Below are 24396 nucleotides of genomic sequence, written 5' to 3'. Positions count from 1 at the left end.
TGGTGGGCAGTTAACCTTGAACCTCCTCTATACGTTATTGATTTAGTTTAATTTCTCTCTTTTTAAACATATTTTTATATAATTAAACAAGTAATTTTCATAATATTTGAGCACACTGACAAACAATTAGAATAATTAATGGATTTGTCATTATGATATTTGATATTATAATATTTGGATATCCATAAAGGCGTATTANGTTTAATTTCTCTCTTTTTAAACATATTTTTATATAATTAAACAAGTAATTTTCATAATATTTGAGCACACTGACAAACAATTGGAATAATTAATGGATTTGTCATTATGATATTTGATATTATAATATTTGGATATCCATAAAGGCGTATTAAAGGAGGAGAAACTATCCTTCTTAGAATATTAAGCTATTATTATTTTTAGTTCATCCATTTTGCTTTTTAGTAACAAAATTTTCACTAACATGCTTACCAAAGTATAAAAAACTTCCTCCGATTAAAATGGATTCTAAATAATAGGTCTCTGATTTCATAATATAATAAAAAATAAATAGGTGAATTAATTACAATTTTCTTTCATACAAATAGTATTTTTAAATTGTATTACACAAAATTTTATTTTTGATAAGACTTTTAGAACTTCAAACTCATATTATAATCTAAGGCAGAGTATACGAATGATAAATAATAAAAAATTCAATTAAAAAAAGTGAAATCATCAAATGTAAGAAGAATTTATATCTTTAATAAAATCTTATATTAACTTATGAAATAAGCCCTATGAACCTCTCCCTTCTAAACATAGAAAGGAGAGGTTTCCAGCAGATGCAGATTTTAATTGAAATTTATACAACATCGCACTTAAGAAAAGCTTAACATGAACTATAATTCTAATTATCTATTTCTAATGATTAATTAAATCAAGTGATATTTTATAACTTCACATGACATTTTTTGTATGTTAGTAACTAATTATTAAATATTAGTTTAACAATTTAAATTATTTAAATAGTTATCGAAATTAAGGAAATCATATTTTATGTCATTTTGTAAACAAATTGTATATTATGAATAGAGGTCTTTTATGTTATATTTGAAAATCTTTGAGTTTAATGCAATTATTTAAATGCCTTAAAATCATAAAAATAGTATAATATAAGTTGCCATGTGATACTCAATATTACTACACAAATATATATTAGCTTGTTATTAAATTTTCGTGAAAAAAACTAATTTTTGTGCTTAAACTTAATTACTGAAAACCACAATAAATTTAAAAAGGTATTTTGATACGTTGAAGATGAAGAACTTCTATCGTCGGTACCTAAGAGTATTCACATGCTGCGTTTCAAAAAAAAAGAAGCACAATAAAGATGGTATCATAGCTCAATCTGGTTCAGGTATTTTTTAATAAAATTTAGCTTAAAACGAGAGTCAACGAACAATGTCTCAGTATTAGCATTTTATGAGTTCAAAGAATTAATACACTCGTTTATTTTAACATGTTGTTTTATGTTATTTAACTATGAAGAAAAATATGTTAAATCGCTCTCCCTTATTTTATTTTTTTAATTTATAAACTGTGTGTCAATATTTTCAAATGCTTTATCTAGGTTTACATAGACAATTGTGCATATTTTATTTTCATATAATGAACTATAAATAAATTGTATCACACTCTCAACGATTTGATCTGTAGCTCTTTTGGGTACCTACTTGATATTAACATATAAGACTTAGCAACATTAGGCTGGTGGCTATACGTTGTCAATGTGTCAAACATGACTAACATTTGATAACGACGCTGTCACTAAAACAAAACGGTTCGTAGTGTACTAGTCGTTCGCAACTATGACACGGCTAGTTGTAGTGATTCTAAGACATCTTGTGGTGAGCGGAGCAGGATGAAAAAGTTCACCGGACAGCCGAAGTATCGTGCCATACATCATTTTAACCGGGTTATTGATAATGATCTCTTTGACTATACTTCATAGAGCGAGTAAAGTCATAGGCAATTTTATGTTCCAATACACGGACTTCTGCCTGTTACGTTTTCTCAAGTGTTCTATAGAAGTGTTGGACCATTCCGTTGTATTGAGGGTAGTACGGCAATGTTCCAATATGCAAAGTTGTCTGGCGGCCCTTGATCAAGTTAATAAAATAACGTGTGCTTAGATATACAACTACCAGTTGTAGGTGCTGTAATTTTTTTATCGTCCGTTCATAGTAGCAGTCCGACACGTTTCTGGCCAACAAAGCATATCTTGTAGTGCCGTCGCGTTAGGAATAAATCTGCAGTAAAAGCTGACTGAACCGAAGAATCGTATTTTTGGTAATCGGACAGAATTTTTCGCGGATTGCAGTGACGCGGTCTGGACTGGGGCGGCAACCGTTCTAATCCAGACCGAGAAAGTGCAGCGACGGTACAGCGAAAAAGAATTTTGCGGAATTAATCGCGTACATCATCAATGGCTCGAACACGGTGCACACGTGATGTTCAAACTCTTCGCTGAACACGAAGGTGCGTCGTCAATGTACACAGTTGCGTAATCCAAGTGGCAAAACATTTCATTTACCAAACGTTGAGAACTCTGCGTAAACCGAAACGCGTAACGAGAAATTCGACACAATCTCAACGCGGTTTTAGGGATATCATCCTCGGCGACGGGTATTTGATGATATGCCTTAATAAAAGTTGTTCGACCAACGAGATAAAAGGTGAGATCGTGGCAATCGATATCGGTAGGTGCAAGTAACCGCATTCGATAACCGTCGCTAGGTCCATACGAACGGTCTTTTTTGGCGACGGTGGAACTTGACCATGGCTGGCTGACATGAAACATATACTATGCTTCAACATGTAGCCAAATTCTTTTTTAGCGGTGCAAGACGTGTTACACTGAACGCCGATATTTTTGACAGAAGTTGTTTTCATTTAATTTTGTGGGTCGACGAGGCGGTTGTATCTAACGTCGATCAACAAATTAAAATGGTATAAAAAATCGAAACCTAAAATTAGGCGGCCGGGATTTCAAACGTTCATACAAATGACACATTTCAAGCCGAAATTCAACTGAGATGTCTTAGGGCTACAAGTCTGTATTTTGGTCTCATTAGCGGCCGTAAAAAGGAAGTCAGACGTACTTTATGCGCTGTCCACTGGGTTAGTAGACAACATGATGACGTAAATTAAATACATCAAACCCAATCAATATACGTGTGTACATTTGTAGAGTAGATTTTAAGAAAAAATTTGGTAAAAAATGTCTTATTAATATTCAATAATAAATTACATGTAGTATTATAAAATTTGTGAAAATTACAATTTTTCATGAGTTTTTTTATGATATCAATGCCGTATTATAATATCCTATTATTCAAATATGAATTTTAAATAGGACAGAAGAAAATGAAATATTTTCACGTCTAAACGAAATAAGTTAAAAGATGATTAACAATTTTTAATCAAAAAGCAAATTATTTGTGAGCTAGAGATATCAAATAAAAATAAATAATTCGATGTGAGGAAACACTGCGGTATTCGTCGGCTGAGAAATAGAGGTAAATACGTGGATACAGGCGGCAGGTTGGGTGGTTTTCTTTGTTTGTAACAATTGACATGTTGAACACTCTGTATAATTTACAATTAAAAAGGTAAAAGAGTAGGTTATTACTGTTTAACACAAAATTCACGACCTTATTAAGTCGTACTTTTATATTGTTTTTTAAAACCTATCCAACTAAATAAAAACCTTTCCATATATAATAATCACTAAACGCATCGAAGCTAAAATATAGGAGAATGATTTAATATGAATATTATTGACTAAGTTAGGTTTGTTCAATTGGTTTATAAAGAGGTTATTTCGGGGTTCGTAAAATCCAAGGGTTCTGAACAATACAAGTGAATATAAGAAGAAATAACAGATAACAGTCCTCTTTATTAAGTTGTAAAGACCAATTAATTGAAAAGCTCCTTTACCATTACACTGAAGTATTCTTGGAGTGGCGGTGGCTTCCTGTTTGGTACATAGTCGAAGTGTCTATTAATAAGGTGCGAACTAGTCTGTTTTGTACGGAACAGCTAGACGGTACGACAGTTACTTGTGCACCGCACTAAAATGCTGTTTTACCTTAAGTCTATTTAAATCGCTATTATTGAAGCGGAAGTGGGTCACCTGGAGGATGACGGCTAACGGTAAATCCAATAAGTGACGGGAGTAGACAATAATTAAATAACAAATAACCCCATATATTAGAAGTTTTTCAAAGAATATCTTAAATTTAAGGGATCCTTAAATACTATTGGCCGGCGAAGTGGCATAAAATAAAATAGTTAACTTCAATTAAACAAATAATAAATAATATTAAAAAATAATATAAAAACTCAGCTGAATAGTTGAAGTTGTTGAAAGTGATAAGTGGATTGTATGAGATCTTGTGGTAATGGTGTTGAACATTACAAGTTGGAGTGTTGATCCAGGCATGTAATAGCAGATGAAAACAGACGGCGGAAAAACGACTACGACAATGAAGTTATTTAGTGATGGCCAGGGCCTACTCACTGGTGGCGTGCGAGGGCACGAGGACTTTAAGCACAAGGATGCAATAAACAAACAATAAGAATAACGGCGTACAATGGCCGAACAAATTACCATTCAAGTGAAGGCGCTTGCTACAGAAAAGAATATGACACATAAAACAATAGACTGACTGACTAATGACGATGTACACATATGACAATTGTAATGGAGGTCATCGATTTTCCGTGCTGGGTGAATAAAGCAAGACGCTAGAGATCAGCTGTCACACGATATTACTATATAATCAACGATGTTAGTAAGAACTGATCTACTAGATCTTTGCTAAAGGCGTTCTGTACCAAACATAGTCAATGATGATTCATTAAAGTTTGAATAAATAAAAATTGAATTGGTACATACGAAAATTTAATAATATTACTTTTTTTTTTAATAAAAATAATGTTTCAACGCTAATAATTTTATATAATGAAGCACTAATGTAGGATAGACTAAAACGCGGGGCTGCGGTTAATGAATCTTTAAGCAGAAAATTCGCCAAGAGACAAACTACCTACTGCAAAGAAATTCGGTCTTTTTATAAGGCAGATAAATATTCCTAACTTGAATGCGATATGATAAAGGCTGATGTGATCGTAGATGATGTGAGAGATCGTGTCAAGTGGAAGTCTAGGATAAGGGTGGCCACCTCCAAGTAGTTGGGATTAAAGAGTAAAAAAAGAAGAAGATAAATATTCCAAACTCGTGTTAGGGATATTTATTTGCTGTTGTATTTTTATTTGTATAACGCAATGAAACTACTTATAATGTAATAATAGTATAATTTAATTTCTGAAATAAAAAGTATTTTTATTTTAAATTAATTAACTATAAAAAGATGATTAAAAAAAATTACTCGTCACTTTATTTTAATGGGAGTCAAAAATGCAAAAAATATATTCTTAACGTTTCCATATTATATGTAAAATTAGATATATTTTAGTTTTTTTCTGCTTAGGGAGAAGTTAAACTCGGTAATTCCCCTTAGTACACAAGTCTAAAGAAGATAATAAAGACCCAAATAATACCATTCAATTATATTATATTTTCATTTTATATTAATTTCACACAAAATATTTTTTGCTATTAAGTATAGTAAATATAGTGAAACAGAGGCATATTTCGAGGGAGCACCGGGAATTAATAACCGGGGCATAAGTCCACAAAAATGTTTGCTTAATCTGTTTTTTTTTCATAATCAATAATACTTCTTAAGATGGAATCTCATTAAAACTAAATGATATAAATGATTTCATTCATATACTTTAATATATAACATAGAAATGAAAAAAGTAAGTACCATTACCAAGTAATTATAAATTTTTACATTAAGTTATTTTTAAGTAATTTGTAATTTATTTCAATTTTATTAAAAAAAAAAATCATTTACTCAACACAGCTAATTTTATATCATGATTCATATATTCACTTGAGCCTTGTAGATTTCTTTCACTTTTTACACGATTTGATTATTTAATTACTTGCGTTGATTTGTGGTACTATTATGAAATGGTTGAGGTAGCCAGAGGGATGAAAAAATGAGTTTTCAAATATTTTAGTTTCGATGCGAAGCCTAGAAGATATTGGTATTGTGATAGTGTATGTATTTTTACGTTTGTCGGTGGAAATTCTCGCTTATTACTGGTTCGACTTTAATAATCAATGTTAAAAAAACCTGATTTAAACGTAGATGAACTTATCTACTATGAAAAATTGAAAAAATCCCTAATATTTTTAAATTAAAATTTTTAGTAGTTTTAATATATGATAAACATTGAACTGTGACATTTGTTAATATAGTATCACAAAGGGCACATTTTAGTAATCTAGACCTCCCAACAAAATTATCAAGTAATAAATATTTTTGAGTAAGAGACCAAAAAAAAAAAAAATTACATCACTAGTTTGTTGACTTCGTCATCGAATAGCGTGCTTTAAAAACAACTAATGTGATCCCGATTACTTAAGACCCTCAAGTGTCTGTAAAATACCATTTTTATATTCGAATTAATTTTTTTAATCACTTTCCATATAATATTTGTATCGTCATCAAAGACACTAAGTAAGTCAATTTTAAATTTTTTGTAATGAATAACTATAATTACACACGGTTCAAATTTATATGCTTCAGATTATCGCAGGTTTTTATTATACATATACTTTAGAGCTCTAAGCAGATTCTGACTATTCAAATCCTCAAACGCACACTCCGATAAGAGAAAAGAAATCCTGTTTTCTTTATTAGCATCTCAATCACTAAAGTCGCATGCGTTATACTCAGTAGAGCTATCCCCGACACAACATCGCTGACTACTCCCCTTTATTTATCCCTTTTTGCATTTCATCTTACATCCATATTATACTTTATTGAATAACTATACACTAGTAAGGATTTTATAATTTTTTTTATGTTTTATAGCAATTATGTCAATTAAAAGTGATGCGTAAACAATATATAAAATTTTTTGAATACTGGTAATTGATGCTCTCGATGTAATAAATTTTTTTTTATATAAAAGAAATGCCATTTGTTCTTTATATATGACGTTTAAAATTTTCTGCAGGAGGGGTTATTATTCTTTGACATCTCCAAATACGCCATTGGTAATTTTTTCCTTCTGAAGCCAAGTGAAAAAGATGTAAAAGTTGTGTCAAAATTAGGACATTATACTGTTACAAAATTTTTTGACGACTTCGATAAAATAACTGAATAAAAAACTAATAATCTTTAATAAATACTCTCTGAGGTCAAATTATCAAAAGTTAAATTAAATAAATTATCAATTTATAGTTTTATAACATTGAAAGGAGAATTCAAAGAAAACGACGATTTTTTACCTTAAAAATAGAATTTATTTATATGTGATTTGTAACAACAAATGTCACAACAACTATTCGGTGATATTTCAGTTTTGATAATAAGAAGTGCTACTTTATTTTATTTTCATAAATTAGGCGAAACTGGTAAATTAGAAATTTACCATAATTACTTTTATCATGATTTAGTATATGTATTTACATATTAATATGAGTCCTAATTATAAATTTACACGGGTACTAAGTATACCCGCCGTGTTACAAGACCACTTTATCTATTAAAGTGCTTGTGAATGCTTAAAATAAGTGATAACATGACGCATAAATACATGAGTAGATATATTAGTTATTTGAACAGCTTGAGGATTTATCCATGTTTGCAGTTGATTGCTGACGTTTCGAACTCATTGCAGCTTCGGAGCGATAGTTACTGCTCGATGGCTGAAACTATAGTGGCGGCTTATCTTGTTATCAGTCTGTTTTTTTACGTTGGTTGTTTATCATATCAGTTGTTTACCGTATCGGTTGTTTTTCATATCTGTTTATGACTCATGTTATTTACGGTATCTTGTTTTTGCTGATGTTTTTGTTGACGATTTTGTTTTTGATTATTGTTGTTGTTTTTGATATTCTTGGCATTTTGGTCTTCCTTTTCTGCACCGACAATTTTCCATTACGTTGATAGTAACTTTTTCTTGTATTGACTGTTTGCCAAAATATCAACAAGGCAATCAGAAAAGCAGAGAAAAGAAAAAACACAACACGCAATGACGATGAAGGAAACAAAGAAGATGAAAAGAAAGGAACTTTAATACTACCGTACATACAGGGAATCACTGACAGCATTTCAAGAATCACACAAAAACTTAAACTAAGAACTGTTTTTAAACCGAACAGTCGCAGGATCACTACTCCGGAACCCGAAAGACAAGCTACCAGAAGTGCAGACACCCGGAGTATATGAAATAACGTGCTCTTGTGGTAAATCCTACATTGGACAAACAGGAAGAGCTATTGCAACAAGAATAAAAGAACACGAAAAAGACGTGGATTACCAAAGGACAGAAAAATCCGCAGTAGCCGAACACGCTAAAAACAAAGGACATGACATCCAATTCGATAAAGTAAAAATACTAAACAAAGAAACTCATTTTGGCAAACGAATCTACAAAGTGGCAATAGAAATCGAAAAATGTCCAGAGAATTTCAACAGATATGACGGATGGAAAATAAGCAAAACTTGGTTACCCATCATACACCAGACAAAAATAAAATCAACTAACAACACTGAAAACAGTTCAATACAAGAAAAAGTTACTATCAACGTAATGGAAAATTGTCGGTGCAGAAAAGGAAGACCAAAATGCCAAGAATATCAAAAACAACAACAATAATCAAAAACAAAGTCGTCAACAAAAACATCAGCAAAAACAAGATACCGTAAATAACATGAGTCATAAACAGATATGATAAACAACCGATACGGTAAACAACTGATATGATAAACAACCGATACGGTAAACAACTGATATGATAAACAACCGATACGGTAAACAACTGATATGATAAACAACCAACGTATAAAAACAGACTGACAACAAGATAAGCCGCCAGTATAGTTTCAGTCATCGAGCAGTAACTATCGCTCCGAAGCTGCAATGAGTTCGAAACGTCAGCAATCAACTGCAAATATGGATAAATCCTCAAGCTTTTCAAATAATATGACAATCCATGAAAGTTTCAACACATTCAGATATATTAGTATTAAGAAATATGGCTATTTTTAATTTTAATAATAATAATAAAGGTTACATAAGTATAGGAATAGTTTCAATGAAGAAGTGGCGAACCGGTCCGATGGTTCTCGTCACCTGACGTAGTGCAATATGTGGGATGAGAGAGGGTAGCTGTGTTACAGCTATCCAATGATAAAACTGGAATCATGATGACGTTGAATAGTTATCGTCACATTAATAATTTTTGTCAATAGAGAGCTAATAAATATAGTTAAAAAACTAAAAAAACATTCCTTTAAACTATATTTATTTTTACTTTTTAGTTTTTTATAACATCACTATTAGAGTCACGGAGTGTTTATTATCAATTATGACTATCAATAGATATAATTTTTGTAGTGGCAGTTAGTGTATTTATAATTCACAACTGTATTTTATTACTATTGATAATAAAGGCTATATACCTGCGAATATCGTCATAAAAAAATTATACAGAATTGTTGTCGTCGTGTGGTGAGCAAGGTGAGGTGAATGCGTTACGGCAGTCTAGTCTTAAGGTCATAGACAACGGGATACGCGAGAATAATAACACGTGGGGCGTGGAGAGTTATAAACTTACAACAAACATACACGTGAAACTAATGTAAGTGTGTTAAAAACTGTTTTTTTGAAATGTTGAAAAAATTTAAAACTAAAAATATTTTTTTAGAGTTGACAGTTAAATCTGTTTCACCAATATATTAAGGTAGTTCACAAATTCAAAGAGTACCCTCGCATTTTTTTTTTTAAGTATCATGAAAAAATAATTATTTGAAAATTCGAACCTTCAAGCTCAACCTCTTCTCGTACTGCATTGGAATAAAATTCGATCAATAAGAATAGTTTCTGTACTTTTTTCACTTATCGAATAAACAATCAATCTTACAAAAAATATCACAAAATATAAAAAAAATTAAAACATATAATCTATAAAAAGAATAATTAAAATTTTTTTTCGTAAATCCATTATTTAATACGTTAACAGTTTAAAATTAAAATATATATTTTATATTTTGTTATATTTATGATTTGAGACGATTAGTTATTAGTTATATCCTTCATCCCCATTGATATAGTATTTGTTTTTAGAATAATACATATTCTTATTTGTTGTGTTATTTATTATCTTGCTTTTTTACTAATATAAGTACCAATTTCAAACTCTATCGGTTTATACATTTATCCATGTGTATTAGCTTTATTCTATAACTACAAAACTGAACCTCACACATAATTAAGCTTATTACCAGATGGACGATTGTGTAAAATATGAGTTTAACATATATACTGTTATTATACATGTTGAATTAATTATTGAATACCACAATAACTTACTTAATGTCACTTTTGTGTTAACTGCTATTCAATAGAATACAATTTTCACTTACCTAAAAAAGTTTAAGTCCACATTATAAGATTGTCAGCACAAAAAAAGAATTTCAGCTGTCTTGAAATGTTTTCATTTCAGTACTTTATATAGGTGCGATTCTTCAACTATTAATTTATTAATTAACTTTATGTCATATTTTGTAGGTAGTACGGTTAATTTATTTCCAAATTCAAATCAGATAATTCTCAAATTATCAAAAGAGATTGAAGAGTTAGACTACTTAAATTCAAAAAGTGATATTGAATTAAAACTTAAATCAAATGAAATAGTAAAGTTAAATGAAGAAGTGGAAAACTTAAAAAATTATCTGAGTATAGAAAAAAATCTATCTTCAAATCTAGAAAAAGAAAAAGTAGAGTTAAAATTACGAGTAATTACTTATGTTAAATGTAATGAAGAGCTACGGGAACGTATTAGAGAAGTTGAAATTGAAAAAGAAGAAAAACAAAAAATAATTGATTGTAATCAAAGAAAGTTGGATAACTTGAAGAACTTAAATGATCAGGTAAATATATAACTATTAAACCTTTTTTTTGATAATATTTTAAATTTATGTTGGATATTATAGCTATAAATTCTATAAAATATTTATATACTGTTATAAACTATATGTATACATATAATATATCCTCCTTATAATTATAAAAATATGCTTTCATATTTTTATGTTATTTCCATAAGAATTCATTCTTATTAAGTAAAAGTAATTTAATTTATTTAATATTTAAATGATTACTTGTTAAATTATTATTTACTAATATAAAATTATTATTTTTTGAAAATTAGTGATAAACTAAGTATGTGATTATTTTTTAATTTTTGTATTCGATTTTGGTTTAGTTTATTAATTTACTGTAAAATTCATAAGTTTTTTTATGCGGAAGGAAAATACTATTATTTAAAAAAATTCAATTTCATAATGTTATTACAAAATCATAAATAATTTCAAAGAAAAAATTAAGGGCTCAGAATATAACTCAGTTGTTGTAATGAATTTAAAAATTTTTAATATTCATTAAATAGGCATTTATTACATTCATTCGGTTTGAGTAAGTTTTACAACGCTCAGTACCATTAGCCTCAAGAAATAACACAAACATAATAAACTTAACAAATTAGATACAATATAAAATAATTTTATTTTTCTATCATACTATTACTGTGTAAATGATAAATGAATTAAAAATATATAATCTAAACATGAATTTAATAAATAATTATTTTTATAATTAAATATCATATATTTATATTACATTATAACAATACAAGATGTTTTTTAACGATAGTCAATAAATTATCCTTAAAATAATAAGTTTTTAAACAAATTTTTTTTAGATTTTGTTAATTACATATGTATATCTATATACATGTTATAAAATAATTTTTAAGACCATCCCTTATGTCTTACAAGGGTATCGACTTTATTTTTTTAATACATGACTTTGGTTGTATAGTTTAATGATTATATACATATTAAACTAGTTTATAATATAGAAAATTATTTAATTAAAAAAATGACTGGTTGATAACAACTTTTAGACCGATGCTTCGGAATATATTCTAATTTTTGTACCTAGGCGCCAGGAGAAGTGCAGCGAGAAAATGACTAATGATAAAAATAGTAGTATCTGCGTTTCACCTTCAGTACTATACTTTAAAATGTTAATGATTTCTAAAACATTGGTCCACAAGTTATTATCGATAGTAATTTTTTTTTATTAGATAATTTTCTACATTATTAACTATTTTAATATGTATGTTGCTGTTAAAAAAATATAGTAGACACTTCCAAGTAATAAGGGATGATTCTTAAAAATAATTCTTAATTGATAAATTAAGAAATATATGCATCTAAAATAAATCAAAAATATTTTTTTCAATATTATATATATATTGCGAGTAATAGAGTATTTTATGTTAAACTGATCTATCTGTACACATAAAGTACCGTAGAAAAGAAACAATTAGATTCGACCTGATAGTAGCTGTTAATGTTCAATGACGTTGTGCTGTAAACCATTCTCCACGTCGTACATTGATAATCAAGTGGACAAAACACGTGACCAACACGCAATATCAATTATATTTGGACAATTAGCAAATCTCCCGAGCTAATGTGATGGAATAACTATAATCATCGTCTATTAATGGCAATGACTTTTCGTTGAAGCCACTTCTCTCTGTTTGACGCCAAATTCTTCAATAAAACAAATAATTCACAGTTCATGAGTTCTAGGATATTTTCAAAATATTGTTTCCTCGGGTGTCCTCTTGGTTTCTTCCCAGCTATTTTTCCTTCGAAAATGTTGATTATAAAGTCATTGTGTCAGATGATGTGTCCAATTAACTTTATTTTTCTTGATTCAAATGCATTACTATATGATGTAAAATAATATCCGACGTATTGTATAATATCTGTCGGAATATACTAAGTCACACATCACAACACTCGTCCGCGAACTCTCCCGCTCAATGTATATAAAAAACATTTAATTATTAAATCATTTATAATATCAGATTGAGTTTGCTATTTCACTGACATCGGTACACCTATAGCGAATATAGCAGGTCAACAGTGTAAGAATATTTATTACTATGTTCTTACCACTTATATTACACACGTTTTATTTCCATTTACTTAATTCGTAATACATATTAATTAGCATAGAGGGAGATGCTGATGTGACAATTCTACTCGTCTGTAGCCCGGAGCTACTGATGTCGAACTAACAAAGGGCAGTTGTGTTTGAGTGGCCGTTATAGACATAGTTTTCAATACTCTTACTTTCGTCTTATTTATAACTTAACTTGTTTTATTCAACGACCCGTCTATTGCCAATTGTCATCATAGCCAACCAACTCCGTCTCATTGGATATACCTACTAACCAACTGTACTAGGATTCAAGTCAGACGTATTGTACATTACATATAACTTACTTATATTTACTGAACATCTAAAATATAACTTTACTTTGTCCTTGACATAAAACAATAGTCTAATTTTATTTAATAATCTATCCCCTGTAACTCTAAGGTACACGATTGCCTGTGTCTCCTTCAGATAATTAAAACTCATTTAAGATGATAGGAACTATAATNGAGGGAGATGCTGATGTGACAATTCTACTCGTCTGTAGCCCGGAGCTACTGATGTCGAACTAACAAAGGGCAGTTGTGTTTGAGTGGCCGTTATAGACATAGTTTTCAATACTCTTAATAATCAGACGTAACGCGCAACCGAAACACATTCGTTTCACACACGTGTTAACTAGTGATGGGCATTTTCGAATATTTCAAATTATTGCATAGAACTCCATAGTTTTTTAAATCTATTCGAAAAGTTATTCGAATTTTTTTATGTAACCGAATAGTTTTAGCATAAACGATCAAATATTTAAAAAAATATCGAATAGTTTTTTAAACTATTAACTGTGCTGATTCGCACAGTTGTCGGGTGGTAAACAATTGCATTCATATATCATGATTAGTTATGTATATTTATAAATATTCGACACTGACAATAAATTAAATTATCTATTTTATTGAAAGAATTTTTAAAATGTAAGAAATTAATAAATTATACTTTTAATTATTAATAATCTTCAATATTATTATCATATAAATTATACATAAAATTTATTCTGCGAGTGATTGACATAAACAGATAACTTTTAAGTTTCAGACTACAGCTTTCATAGACAATTTTTTCAAATACATCCATATACACCATGTCTTATTGATATATTAACAATATAATATAAATTAATTTTATAAAAAATAAAAATACCAATTTGTTTTTTTTATTTTAGATAATAATTGAAAATAAAAAACTCAATGAAGTCTATTCAAAAAGTGATATTGAGTTAAAACTTAAATCGAAAAAAATAGTAAAATTAAATGAGGAAGGGAAAAACTAAAAAAATTATCTGAGTATAGAAAAAAATCTATCTTCAAATCTAGAAAAAGAAAAAGTAGAGTTAAAATTACGAGTAAGTACTCATATTAAATGTAATGAAGAACTACAGGAACGCATTAGAGAAGTTGAAATTGAAAAAGAAGAAAATCAAAAAATAATTTATTGTAATCAAAGAAAGTTGGATAACTTGAAGAACTTAAATGATCAGGTAAATATATAACTATTAAACCTTTTTTTTGATAATATTTTAAATTTATGTTGGATATTATAATTATAAATTCCATAAAATATTTATATACCCTTAAAGTCATTAATATAATAAGTAATTTAACTAAAATTTGATTTTGGGACTTCTGAAAGTATATTATAATACGCAGTGAAGATTTTTACTTGAAAACCAGTTTAAACTTATGAATTATTACTGAATATTCTATAATACACATTTCCAAAATACAATAAAATACAATCATATAATACAACATAAAAATACCAATTTGTTTTTTATTTTAGATAATAATTGAAAATAAAAAAATCAAAGAAGTTAATTCAAAATTAGAAAATAATTATAAACTACAAAAAACAGAAGACAACTTGATTGTTCTCAAATTATCAAAAAAGATTCAAGAGTTAAAATATTTAAATTCAAAAATTAATATTGAGTTAAAAATGAAATCGAATGAAATCATAAAATTAATTGAAAAAAAGCAAGGATTAGATGGTTAGTATCACTACTGGTTATTTAATCATTAATCGCAATACTTAAAAATTGTTAATCATTTTTTGTTTTGTTTTGTTTTTGTATTTGGTCATTTAATCAATTAAAGTGTATTAAATTTTTTTTTAGACTTCAAAAAAAATAAGGAACTTTCAATAAATAATGACGTGGTTAATATCCAAGATTTGCACGAAAAAATAAATACTCAAATTAAAATAATTAGTGATTTAGAAAACAAGTATGAAAGATATAAGATGTATGTAAACTGGTAAGTTTAACTTTTTAAATGGTATTAATAACAATCAAGTTTTAGCATAGTTGGTAATTACCATATATATTAATAATATTCATAAGTATTTAGAGAAACATTTTGCAAGGCCATTGTACTATTTCATATATCATGAATTTTTTATGATGGTATTTTTTGTTATTGTTTTGGTTTGCGAATTGCTTCAATATTTTCCATATTATATTTCCATACTCTTTTTTAAATTTTCTTTAAAAATTTTTTAAAAATTAAAAGTGACTTGGAAAACTTACGGATCAAACTAAAAAAAAAGTGTGATCCATCGCGGAACATTCCGTAGATGTGAAACATCAAAACGATTTTATACATAAATATGCATGAAAGCATAGCTTTTTTGTAGATCAAGTGGTCTGGCAGTTAGGTTTTCAATTTTTACTTTTGTCCTGTTCAAAGAATCAGTCTTTCCAGTCATCACTCTCGTTTTTCCATTAAGTACAGATACCTTTTAATGGCTGCTTAATTTCTACTTTGGCCCTGGCAATCGAGCTATGGTGAACACTCATTTCTTGGCCATGGCCTGGACATTGTTATATTATAATTTTGGTAACTTTGTACAACATTCCCGTCTTTCTTTATTTCGTCCATTTCGTTGTTCCTCTATTCGTGCATTTTCACGAGGTTTCTTTGAAAATAACTTTAATGACAATACTATACTTTAATTATTTTAACATGATTCTATGAATGTGTTAAAGCTTTCATGGATTGTCTTGTTGCTTGAAATGCTTGAGGATATATCCATGTTTGCAATTGAGTTCTGACGTTTCGGACTCATTGCAGAGTCCATCTTCAGAATGATGATTGCTAGTCGGTGGCTGCAACTATGATTATTCTATTTTATCCAATCTTTTGACACATTTTGCTTATTGACTATTCGTAATTGTTTATTGTAAAATATTGTTTTCTTTAGTACGTTAATTATTTTTTTCATGTCGAGTGTCAAAAAACCTTAGGTATATTGACCAATCTAGACGTGCTTAGCAGTCTCAAGGCTTGTTATAAAAAGCCTACATCCATATTGACCGATGTCAAATTGTCAGTTTGAGCATTATTGCAATGATAACCATTTTATTAAATTAACTATTACTAAATACCCTCTTAACCCTTGGTTCAATCGTACATAGTCAATGCAGCAATGTCAGAAAATATTTTTTCTTACTCACGCCTATTTTTTCCTTATTTTATTTTATTATGTTAATAATTATTTAAAGAGAGATCATTGAGTGAGAAGTGAGTCCGCCACACTTGATTATAGTCGCCATATTAACAGATTTGGTCTAATGATTAGTGTTTCCCAGCAGGTGGTCCGCGAGCCAGTCATAGGGGATCCGCGGTCCCATAGATTTTTTCTTCGATTTTTCACAAAAATCACATTAAGTAAATTATTTTGTATAGTAAAGTATAATTATATATTAGTTAAGTATAGTAATAAAATGTAAAGTAATGTAATAATAAATATAGTTTTAAAAAACTAAAAAAACACGCTTTTAAAGCACATCGAACTAAAAAGTTAAAAATAATTTTTTAAATAATTATGAATAAAAAATACTAGTATTATTGTGATAAAAGTGTGGGGCGCTCAATATACGAAAAACATGGCACAAAGAACCATGATGGGGTGAATGCGTTATGACAGTCTAGTCTCAAGGCCCTAGACGACGGAATATGCGATAACGCGTGGCGCTTGGAGAGTTACAAACATACATACATATATACATACAGGTGAAACTAATATAAGCGTGTTAAAAATTAACATTCTTTGATAAATTTCGTTTATTCTTGTTGATGAGCAAAAAAAGTTCTTCCTAGTTTTCGTAAAATTGAGGGGGTCCGCGACCTATAAAATATTGCCGAAGTGGTCCGTGGTGGTAAAAAGGTTGGGAAACACTCAAACATTAGACTCTAATCCATCACATTACATTAAATGTTTTATATCAAAAATATTTTTTTTACCTCTACCTTTGATCAAATAGATTGATTTTTAAGGAAATTTATTAATTTTAAAATGTACAATTATAACAGATTCGCATCAAAGCGTTTATTGATGGATTATGCTAATCATAATTATAATATATATTATATCATCTTTATTTGTACCAACTATGCCGCGTCCTCATTGTATTGGTTTTATTGAATTTGAATTTGTATTTAATAAATGAAATATTTTTACAGTATCTTGAAAATGTAAAGGGAACATCACAATTTAAAATTATGTTAAGACGTCAAATTTATAATCTTAATAGAGATCTTTTAAACACGAAAAAATTATATAAGTATGAGCATTTATACATTTAATACTATTTAATAATATTTTTGTTTATTTAACACTTCATCATTTTTGTATTGTTTTATAGAAATAATAAAAAGATGTGATACGACCACACATATGTGATCATATCCCACATTATTATTATAACGCCAACGAGGCTTATATTGTTGATACAGTTTCATACAAAAATACTAACAGGAGAGTTGACTGCACACATAAGCACTTTTGGGATTCACGACCACCGTGCCATAATACGAATGTCTCGATCATTAATTGACTTATTACCATCATTGCGACAATTACTCTTTGTCTTATATTTAACTTAATTTACCTACCACGTAAATAGTGTGTGTGTGCGTCGCCGTCAGCTCCCTGTTGGATTATATCATCTCTAAGTGTTAAGCAGATTGTACTATTTATTTAATATTTTTTTGCTTAATAAATATTTATATCATAGTTAACCGAGAGTGTTATATATATATATATATATATATATATATATATTGTAGTGAATAATAAATTAAATAGGAATCCTCAGTACCTAAGGTAGATATAGCCTAGCCAGCTATCCCCCGTTGGTCCCTTAGAATACTGTTGACGGGCATTTAGGCTCAACCCTAAAATAGCGACGTAACAATTGATGGAGGCGCCAATCTCTCTGTTTTATTTTAAACTTTCAGTGACGGATTTCTCCTAAGTGTACTACAATTTTTATATATCGCTCTTTAGTGGTTAACTTAGGTGTTTTCTGATTCTCGACCTACATTTATAGTAACAATTGCATATTTTTAATATAATTTTAAGATACGTTTTTATTTGATTTTATACTATCGTCCAACATATATAACATATGCCTCTCTACAATTATTATCTGAAACTTAGTTAAAATAATCAAATAATTAGACTTTTGCAAAAAGCGTGGGGTTTATTAGGCTTCACAACTGATATTTTAGAACTTACACCAAAACAGGTAATTACATCTCTGGAAAAAAAGAAATCTGTTACTCCCTCAAAGGCTTTCAAAACGTGTAGGAATATCAAATTCCAGTTGGAGCAATTTTAATTTTTGAACACTCGCTTTTCGAAATTTGTAAGCGCGAAAGTACGCGTCAGTTACTCCTGAAACAATTTCAGAAAATTGCAAAATAATACATTAAATTTAAAGCATAGCATAATTCTTTGATCGACAGACAAAATAAATATACTTTGAATATTTCCGAACTAGAACTTGAACAGTCACTACAGCAACATTTCGTTATTTTAAACCTAATCGTTTCAGAATTTAACTTAAAAACAAACGACCTCATTTCAGCAATATCCATGCTGTGCCATGGCCAAATACAGCCAAACGTGCTAGACCCTGTTACCTTAATTTCTCAATTACAGTTTATAGAATGAAATCTTCCAAATAATAAGCAATTGCCAATACAAATTAAAGACATTAATAATATTTTTGATTTAGTCAATCTCACGAAATTGTTGATCGCGTTTGTAGAAAACAAATTAATTTATACAATTTTGATATTCATATGCGATATAGTAAAGTATAACTTATTCCAAACAGTTTCTCTACTTATATATATCGCTAAATATCAATTTTTCCTAATCCAGTCGACTTATCAATTTATAGCCGTTTCCACAGACAACGAAACTTTCATTCCATTTTCGGAAAAAACTTGATCGATTCTCACGCAAATAAATTTCTTTCAATTTGCGAATTTCCACTGATATCAAACCGAAAACGCCTAACCAACTGTGAAACGCTTATTTATATAAACCCACATTACTCCCGAAATATGTAATATCAAACACATTTCCTCTAAATTCGAAACCTTCTATAAATTACACTCATATAATGCGTGGATTTATATGACACCTGATTCTATTGAAATAACTATATTATATGGTAAAAATTGATGTACGGAAGAGTTAATAAAAACGGGAATTTCATCACTAAACGCGGGTTATTTAGTTCATACACTGAACAATATTTTAGCTACACATACATTGGTTAAACAATCTTTCCAAGCAAATTTCGTACCCAATTAATATTATCAAATAATAGTTTGTTTTTACCAAAGTTTAATAAGATCAATAATTCACTGGTTATCATAAAACCCAACATAGTCCTGATTGATTTGGGATTACATGAATTAGGGAAATATTCAGAAAACTTAGATGACGTTGTTAAAAGTATCGAGGCCACAGAAAAAACGATAGAATTCGTGAACGCAATTAAAAATAATCAAATAATTTTCCTTATTATCTTGTTTCTTGTCGGATATGCGCTTTATAAGTTGTGGCGAGATATATTAGGGGCAAATGTAGGCGTCCCTCCCACACGTAGCCTCTAGCGGTTTATTTTACGCGCGGTGAACGATACATTCGCTAAAATCCTAACCGCTTATTTTCCCACCATTTTGTATAATTTGAATTTAGATTTTAACCAAATATGATATCTATTTTAAATATTCATAAAACACATTATAATATCTATAAACACATTTATCAACGGTAAACTCCTCCTCGTCGATTGTTCCATCGAAGAATTCTTTTACTCCTCGAGTGGGGCGTTCCACCACCTCGCCAGCAGCAACTTCGAAAACCCACGTAGTATGTTTAGGGGAGTAGCCACATTATTTACCAATCACTTCGATAAGTCAACTAATTTCAGAGTACTCGTGTCTTAGCCTTCGTCTGTATCTCTTGCCTAGGTGTTATCCTTTTCCTCTTCTTACAATAACAGCCTTTTGACACTCGCAGCAAAACTGGAGTGTCAGTGCAACACAGTAACTGCTGTACGTCCACACATGCATGAAGGTCTACGCGGAATCGTCATCATCTTCGTACATCTCATTCTAAATTCCCTTAGTGGATTTGTTTTATATTATGACAATATACTGCCAACAGCGCCGCCGACACCTCCACTACCACTTTTGCTGACGCTATTGATATCACTGTTGTATCATTGAAACACGTACAATAGTAGCCAGTATATTAGTATATTAGTTGAATAAAATATTTAAATAGATTTTATTAAAGACAATAAAACTTTTCTGAATTTTTGATAACTTAAACCTATTAGTCTTACCCATTTTTATGCCTCTTATTAGATAATTAATTACCATTGGATCCTTACTCATAATATAATTGTAAAGAATATTTCTTAAATAATTTATGGTGACATCCCATTTGTTACGTCGCTATTTCAGGGTTGAGCCTAAATGCCCGTCAACAGTATTCTAAGGGACCAACGGGGGATAGCTGGCTAGGCTATATCTACCTTAGGTACTGAGGATTCCTATTTAATTTATTATCCACTACAATATATATATATATATATAACACTCTCGGTTAACTATGATATAAATATTTATTAAGCAAAAAAATATTAAATAAATAGTACAATCTGCTTAACACTTAGAAATGATATAATCCAACAAGGAGCTGACGGCGACGCACACACACACTATTTACGTGGTAGGTAAATTAAGTTAAATATAAGACAAAGAGTAATTGTCGCAATGATGGTAATAAGTCAATTAATGATCGAGACATTCGTATTATGGCACGGTGGCCGTGAATCCCAAAAGTGCTTATGTGTACAGTCAACTCTCCTGTTAGTATTGTTGTATGAAACTGTATCATCGATATAAGCCTAGTCGGTGCATTATAGGAGAAATAGCTATTTTAAGCGGACAAAATTCGTAAAATTAATTTTGTTTTGACGCCTTTCGGGTAATTTATTACTTCAGTTGATAACATATACATATATAAAATATCATCACTGTACTTAATATTTAAGTAATTTTGATAAAACTAAGCTATTATTTAATGTAGACTACGATTGTTCCCACTGTACTAAACACGTGTTGTAAAATCGTTGATATTTGTTCTCTGAATTAATTACACTGTTAATTTTATTTTTTCAAATTTTTATAAATATTTTAATATAAATGAAAATGAGTTCAAATCAACAAGGTACGACTTTTAAATTAATTTATTACAGGTTTTTATTGAAAATCTTAATAAGAACGTTTTATAAAAAATATTGCAATTTTTTTATTTTTTTATAGTGCGCCAAAAAAAGGGGGTTTGGGGAGGCACAATCCTTTCATAAAATAATTTCAAAATACGTACATACAAAAAAAAAAAAAAATTCGTGCGCTATTATTTGCTATTCAAGTTATAATTATAATTTTTCTGATTAAAATCGTTATTTATGAAAGTGAATCAGTCATTTAGATTAAAAATTTATGCATGGAGCTGGTTTCAAGTTTCATCATTGTATAGAATTTGTTGTAAACTTTTGCCCAACTAAATTTATTTAAATAAGAGAATATAGCCTGCTATTTAAGCAGGGGGTTTATGGGGCTATGACAATATTATTATAACTATATAATACTATACAGAGTGATTCTTTTATCATTGGCTACCTGATTAATCGAAAAGTTAATGTAATATTGAAAATTTTCAAAAAATATTTATTTATATAATAGAACTATTTTAACAAAATTAATAGTAATTTTATTCAATTAAATTTCTTATAGAAAATTTATTAAAAAACTATGATTTATTCAAAGTATTGAAAAACGAAAACAAAACTATAGTAAAGCCTTGTTCAACTGAAGCAAAACAACTTATTTTCAATTTTGTTATTTCTAAAATTCCCAATTGGGAAGTTTTAGATGAATCAAAAGATGATATTTTAAAAGGTAAAATATCTGGTTATTATAGCACATTAGACAAAAAATGGATTGCTGCTAAGAGAATATTTGATTATTTTATTCAGAAAAATGAAAATTGGTTGAATTTATATTTTAATTTTCCTCCGTCACCTTATTATGTTGTGCAATTTTTTCTACTTATTGTGTTGGTTGACCTATAAAATTTTTTTCCGAGAGTAGCGATTAAACAAAAAGGCGAAAAATTGAGTCTTTATTAACAGAGAATTCGAATAAAGAAATTGTTTATGTCACTAAAACTATTTTATATCAAATAGGAAATCACACTGAGACAGATCTTTTAAGACAAACAACACAATCTTCACCAACTAGCTTTTTTATGATAATGATTATAATCACCGACAGATTAAATCTATTCTGGGTCCAACTATGTCACGTCCATACTGTGCCACGACTTCACTGTACTACCGTTGTTAATTATTTATATCTATATATTACGACAAATGGTATAGTCATATATGAAATGGGTAAATATATCATTAAATAACCTCGCTTACAAAAAATAAAAAGATTTAAATGTTATAAATATTTTTAGCTTTTAATGTCAATGCAATAACAATATTAAAAAGCTCTTTCCAAAAAAAATGTTCTAGTATCAATGGTTTAGAATAAGCTACAACCTATACTCAACTACTACACCGCGACCCAACTGAGCTGGGTTTTATTTTAAACTTACAGACAGACATAAAAAACCCATCATAATAAAACTAATATCTTTTCAGATTCGCAACGAAATTAAAAAAAAAAATTATCATAACATCATTTTCGTAAATTACATCCACTGATATATCACTGATTTAGTGGCAAGAAAGTAGAGTAGAGAATGTGTGTAGCAGAGATGAGAAGGCTTGAATGAATGGATGGAGTGACCAGAGAAAATAAGATAAACAATGAATATATAAAAGGAAGTATAGATGTAACGTAGATAAGATGAGAAAAATAGACTTCAGTGGTTTAATCATATTATGAGAGAGAAATCAGAAGTTGTAAAAATGGTTATTGAAATGAACGTTGAAGGAAGAATATAAAATAAAAGGCAATTATATGTAATTTGGCGTGATATGAAGACTATTGACGTGCGTGTAGATTATGTGGGTGATCGTATCAAATGGAGGTTTAGGATACGGGGATCGATTCTAAGTAGTTTAGATAAAGGCGATGGTGAAAAAGGAGAATAACAACTATCCAAGTGACTGATTAAAAATTAGTCTTATGATAGTAGTATTCATGAGTTGATTGTTTAATTGGTATAACTGGCATGATTAGATTAAATTTTGATTATGTATCAAACGGTAACGAATTTTTATAAGCAAGTGCAATAGCGTAACTAGGATATTTGATTGGGGGGATAAAGATTTTTTTTGGGGTGTTAACATTAATAATTGACCAGTGGTAGAATCTATAGCCCTCATTCTCTAACTGTGCCACTGAGCATGTGATAATAGAACATATTACACGATATTTAATAACTTTATATTCTACAGTACTACCAGTATATATATTTTAGCAATAAAAAAAAGATAATATCATACTTAGATAAAATGATTTTTGATGAGTAATAAAATAAATGTTATCATGTTCAAATATCCAGTATAAGCAGTTACCCCACCTTACCTTACTGTTTAAAATGAAGTGACGTTGTCATACTTTGGAATAACATCCTTTAATTAAACATATTAATTACAAAATGATTTTGTTATCATTTAAAATTTAGTTTTATGATTCAGATAAAAAGAGACTAAATTCAATTAATGATATTCTAACTATGCCAAATGTTATTTTATCTTCAGGATAAACATTTTATATTAATTTCTTTGCAAATTCAGGTTCCTCCATCGATACAAAGCTTACTATTCGTTTATTATAGGATATTTGAATTTTCGTAAATTATTATAATTATTAGCTA

General features: G+C 29.1%; 1 protein-coding gene across 1 annotated transcript; it reads left to right on the top strand.

Annotated features, from left to right (window-relative positions):
* The first annotated feature begins 7437 nt into the window (after positions 1-7437).
* Positions 7438-24091, top strand: LOC126902089 (uncharacterized protein MAL8P1.12-like). The gene is made up of 7 exons (XM_050679112.1): positions 7438-7522; positions 8273-8713; positions 10684-11045; positions 14968-15175; positions 15302-15440; positions 17649-17749; positions 22748-24091. The coding sequence occupies exons 1-6, from the start codon at positions 7438-7440 to the stop codon at positions 17662-17664; spliced, it is 1251 nt and encodes a 416-aa protein (XP_050535069.1). The 3' UTR covers positions 17665-17749; positions 22748-24091.
* Positions 24092-24396: the final 305 nt, after the last annotated feature.

Source organism: Daktulosphaira vitifoliae, unplaced genomic scaffold (assembly GCF_025091365.1).
Source record: "Daktulosphaira vitifoliae isolate Bord-2020 unplaced genomic scaffold, ASM2509136v1 Scaffold_3, whole genome shotgun sequence".
Classification (NCBI taxonomy): Eukaryota; Metazoa; Arthropoda; class Insecta; order Hemiptera; family Phylloxeridae; genus Daktulosphaira; species Daktulosphaira vitifoliae.
Note: the sequence above shows the minus strand (reverse complement) of the source record. Positions and strands in the feature narration are given on the sequence as shown.

Bases quoted from the DNA above. Each gene is read 5' to 3' on its own strand.
- LOC126902089 (XM_050679112.1), top strand. From the start codon at position 7,438: ATGTCACAACAACTATTCGGTGATATTTCAGTTTTGATAATAAGAAGT. The intron at 8,714-10,683 runs GTCGGTGCAGAA...CATATTTTGTAG, and splicing joins TATCAACGTAATGGAAAATT to GTAGTACGGTTAATTTATTT. The intron at 11,046-14,967 runs GTAAATATATAA...TTTTTATTTTAG, and splicing joins TGAAGAACTTAAATGATCAG to ATAATAATTGAAAATAAAAA.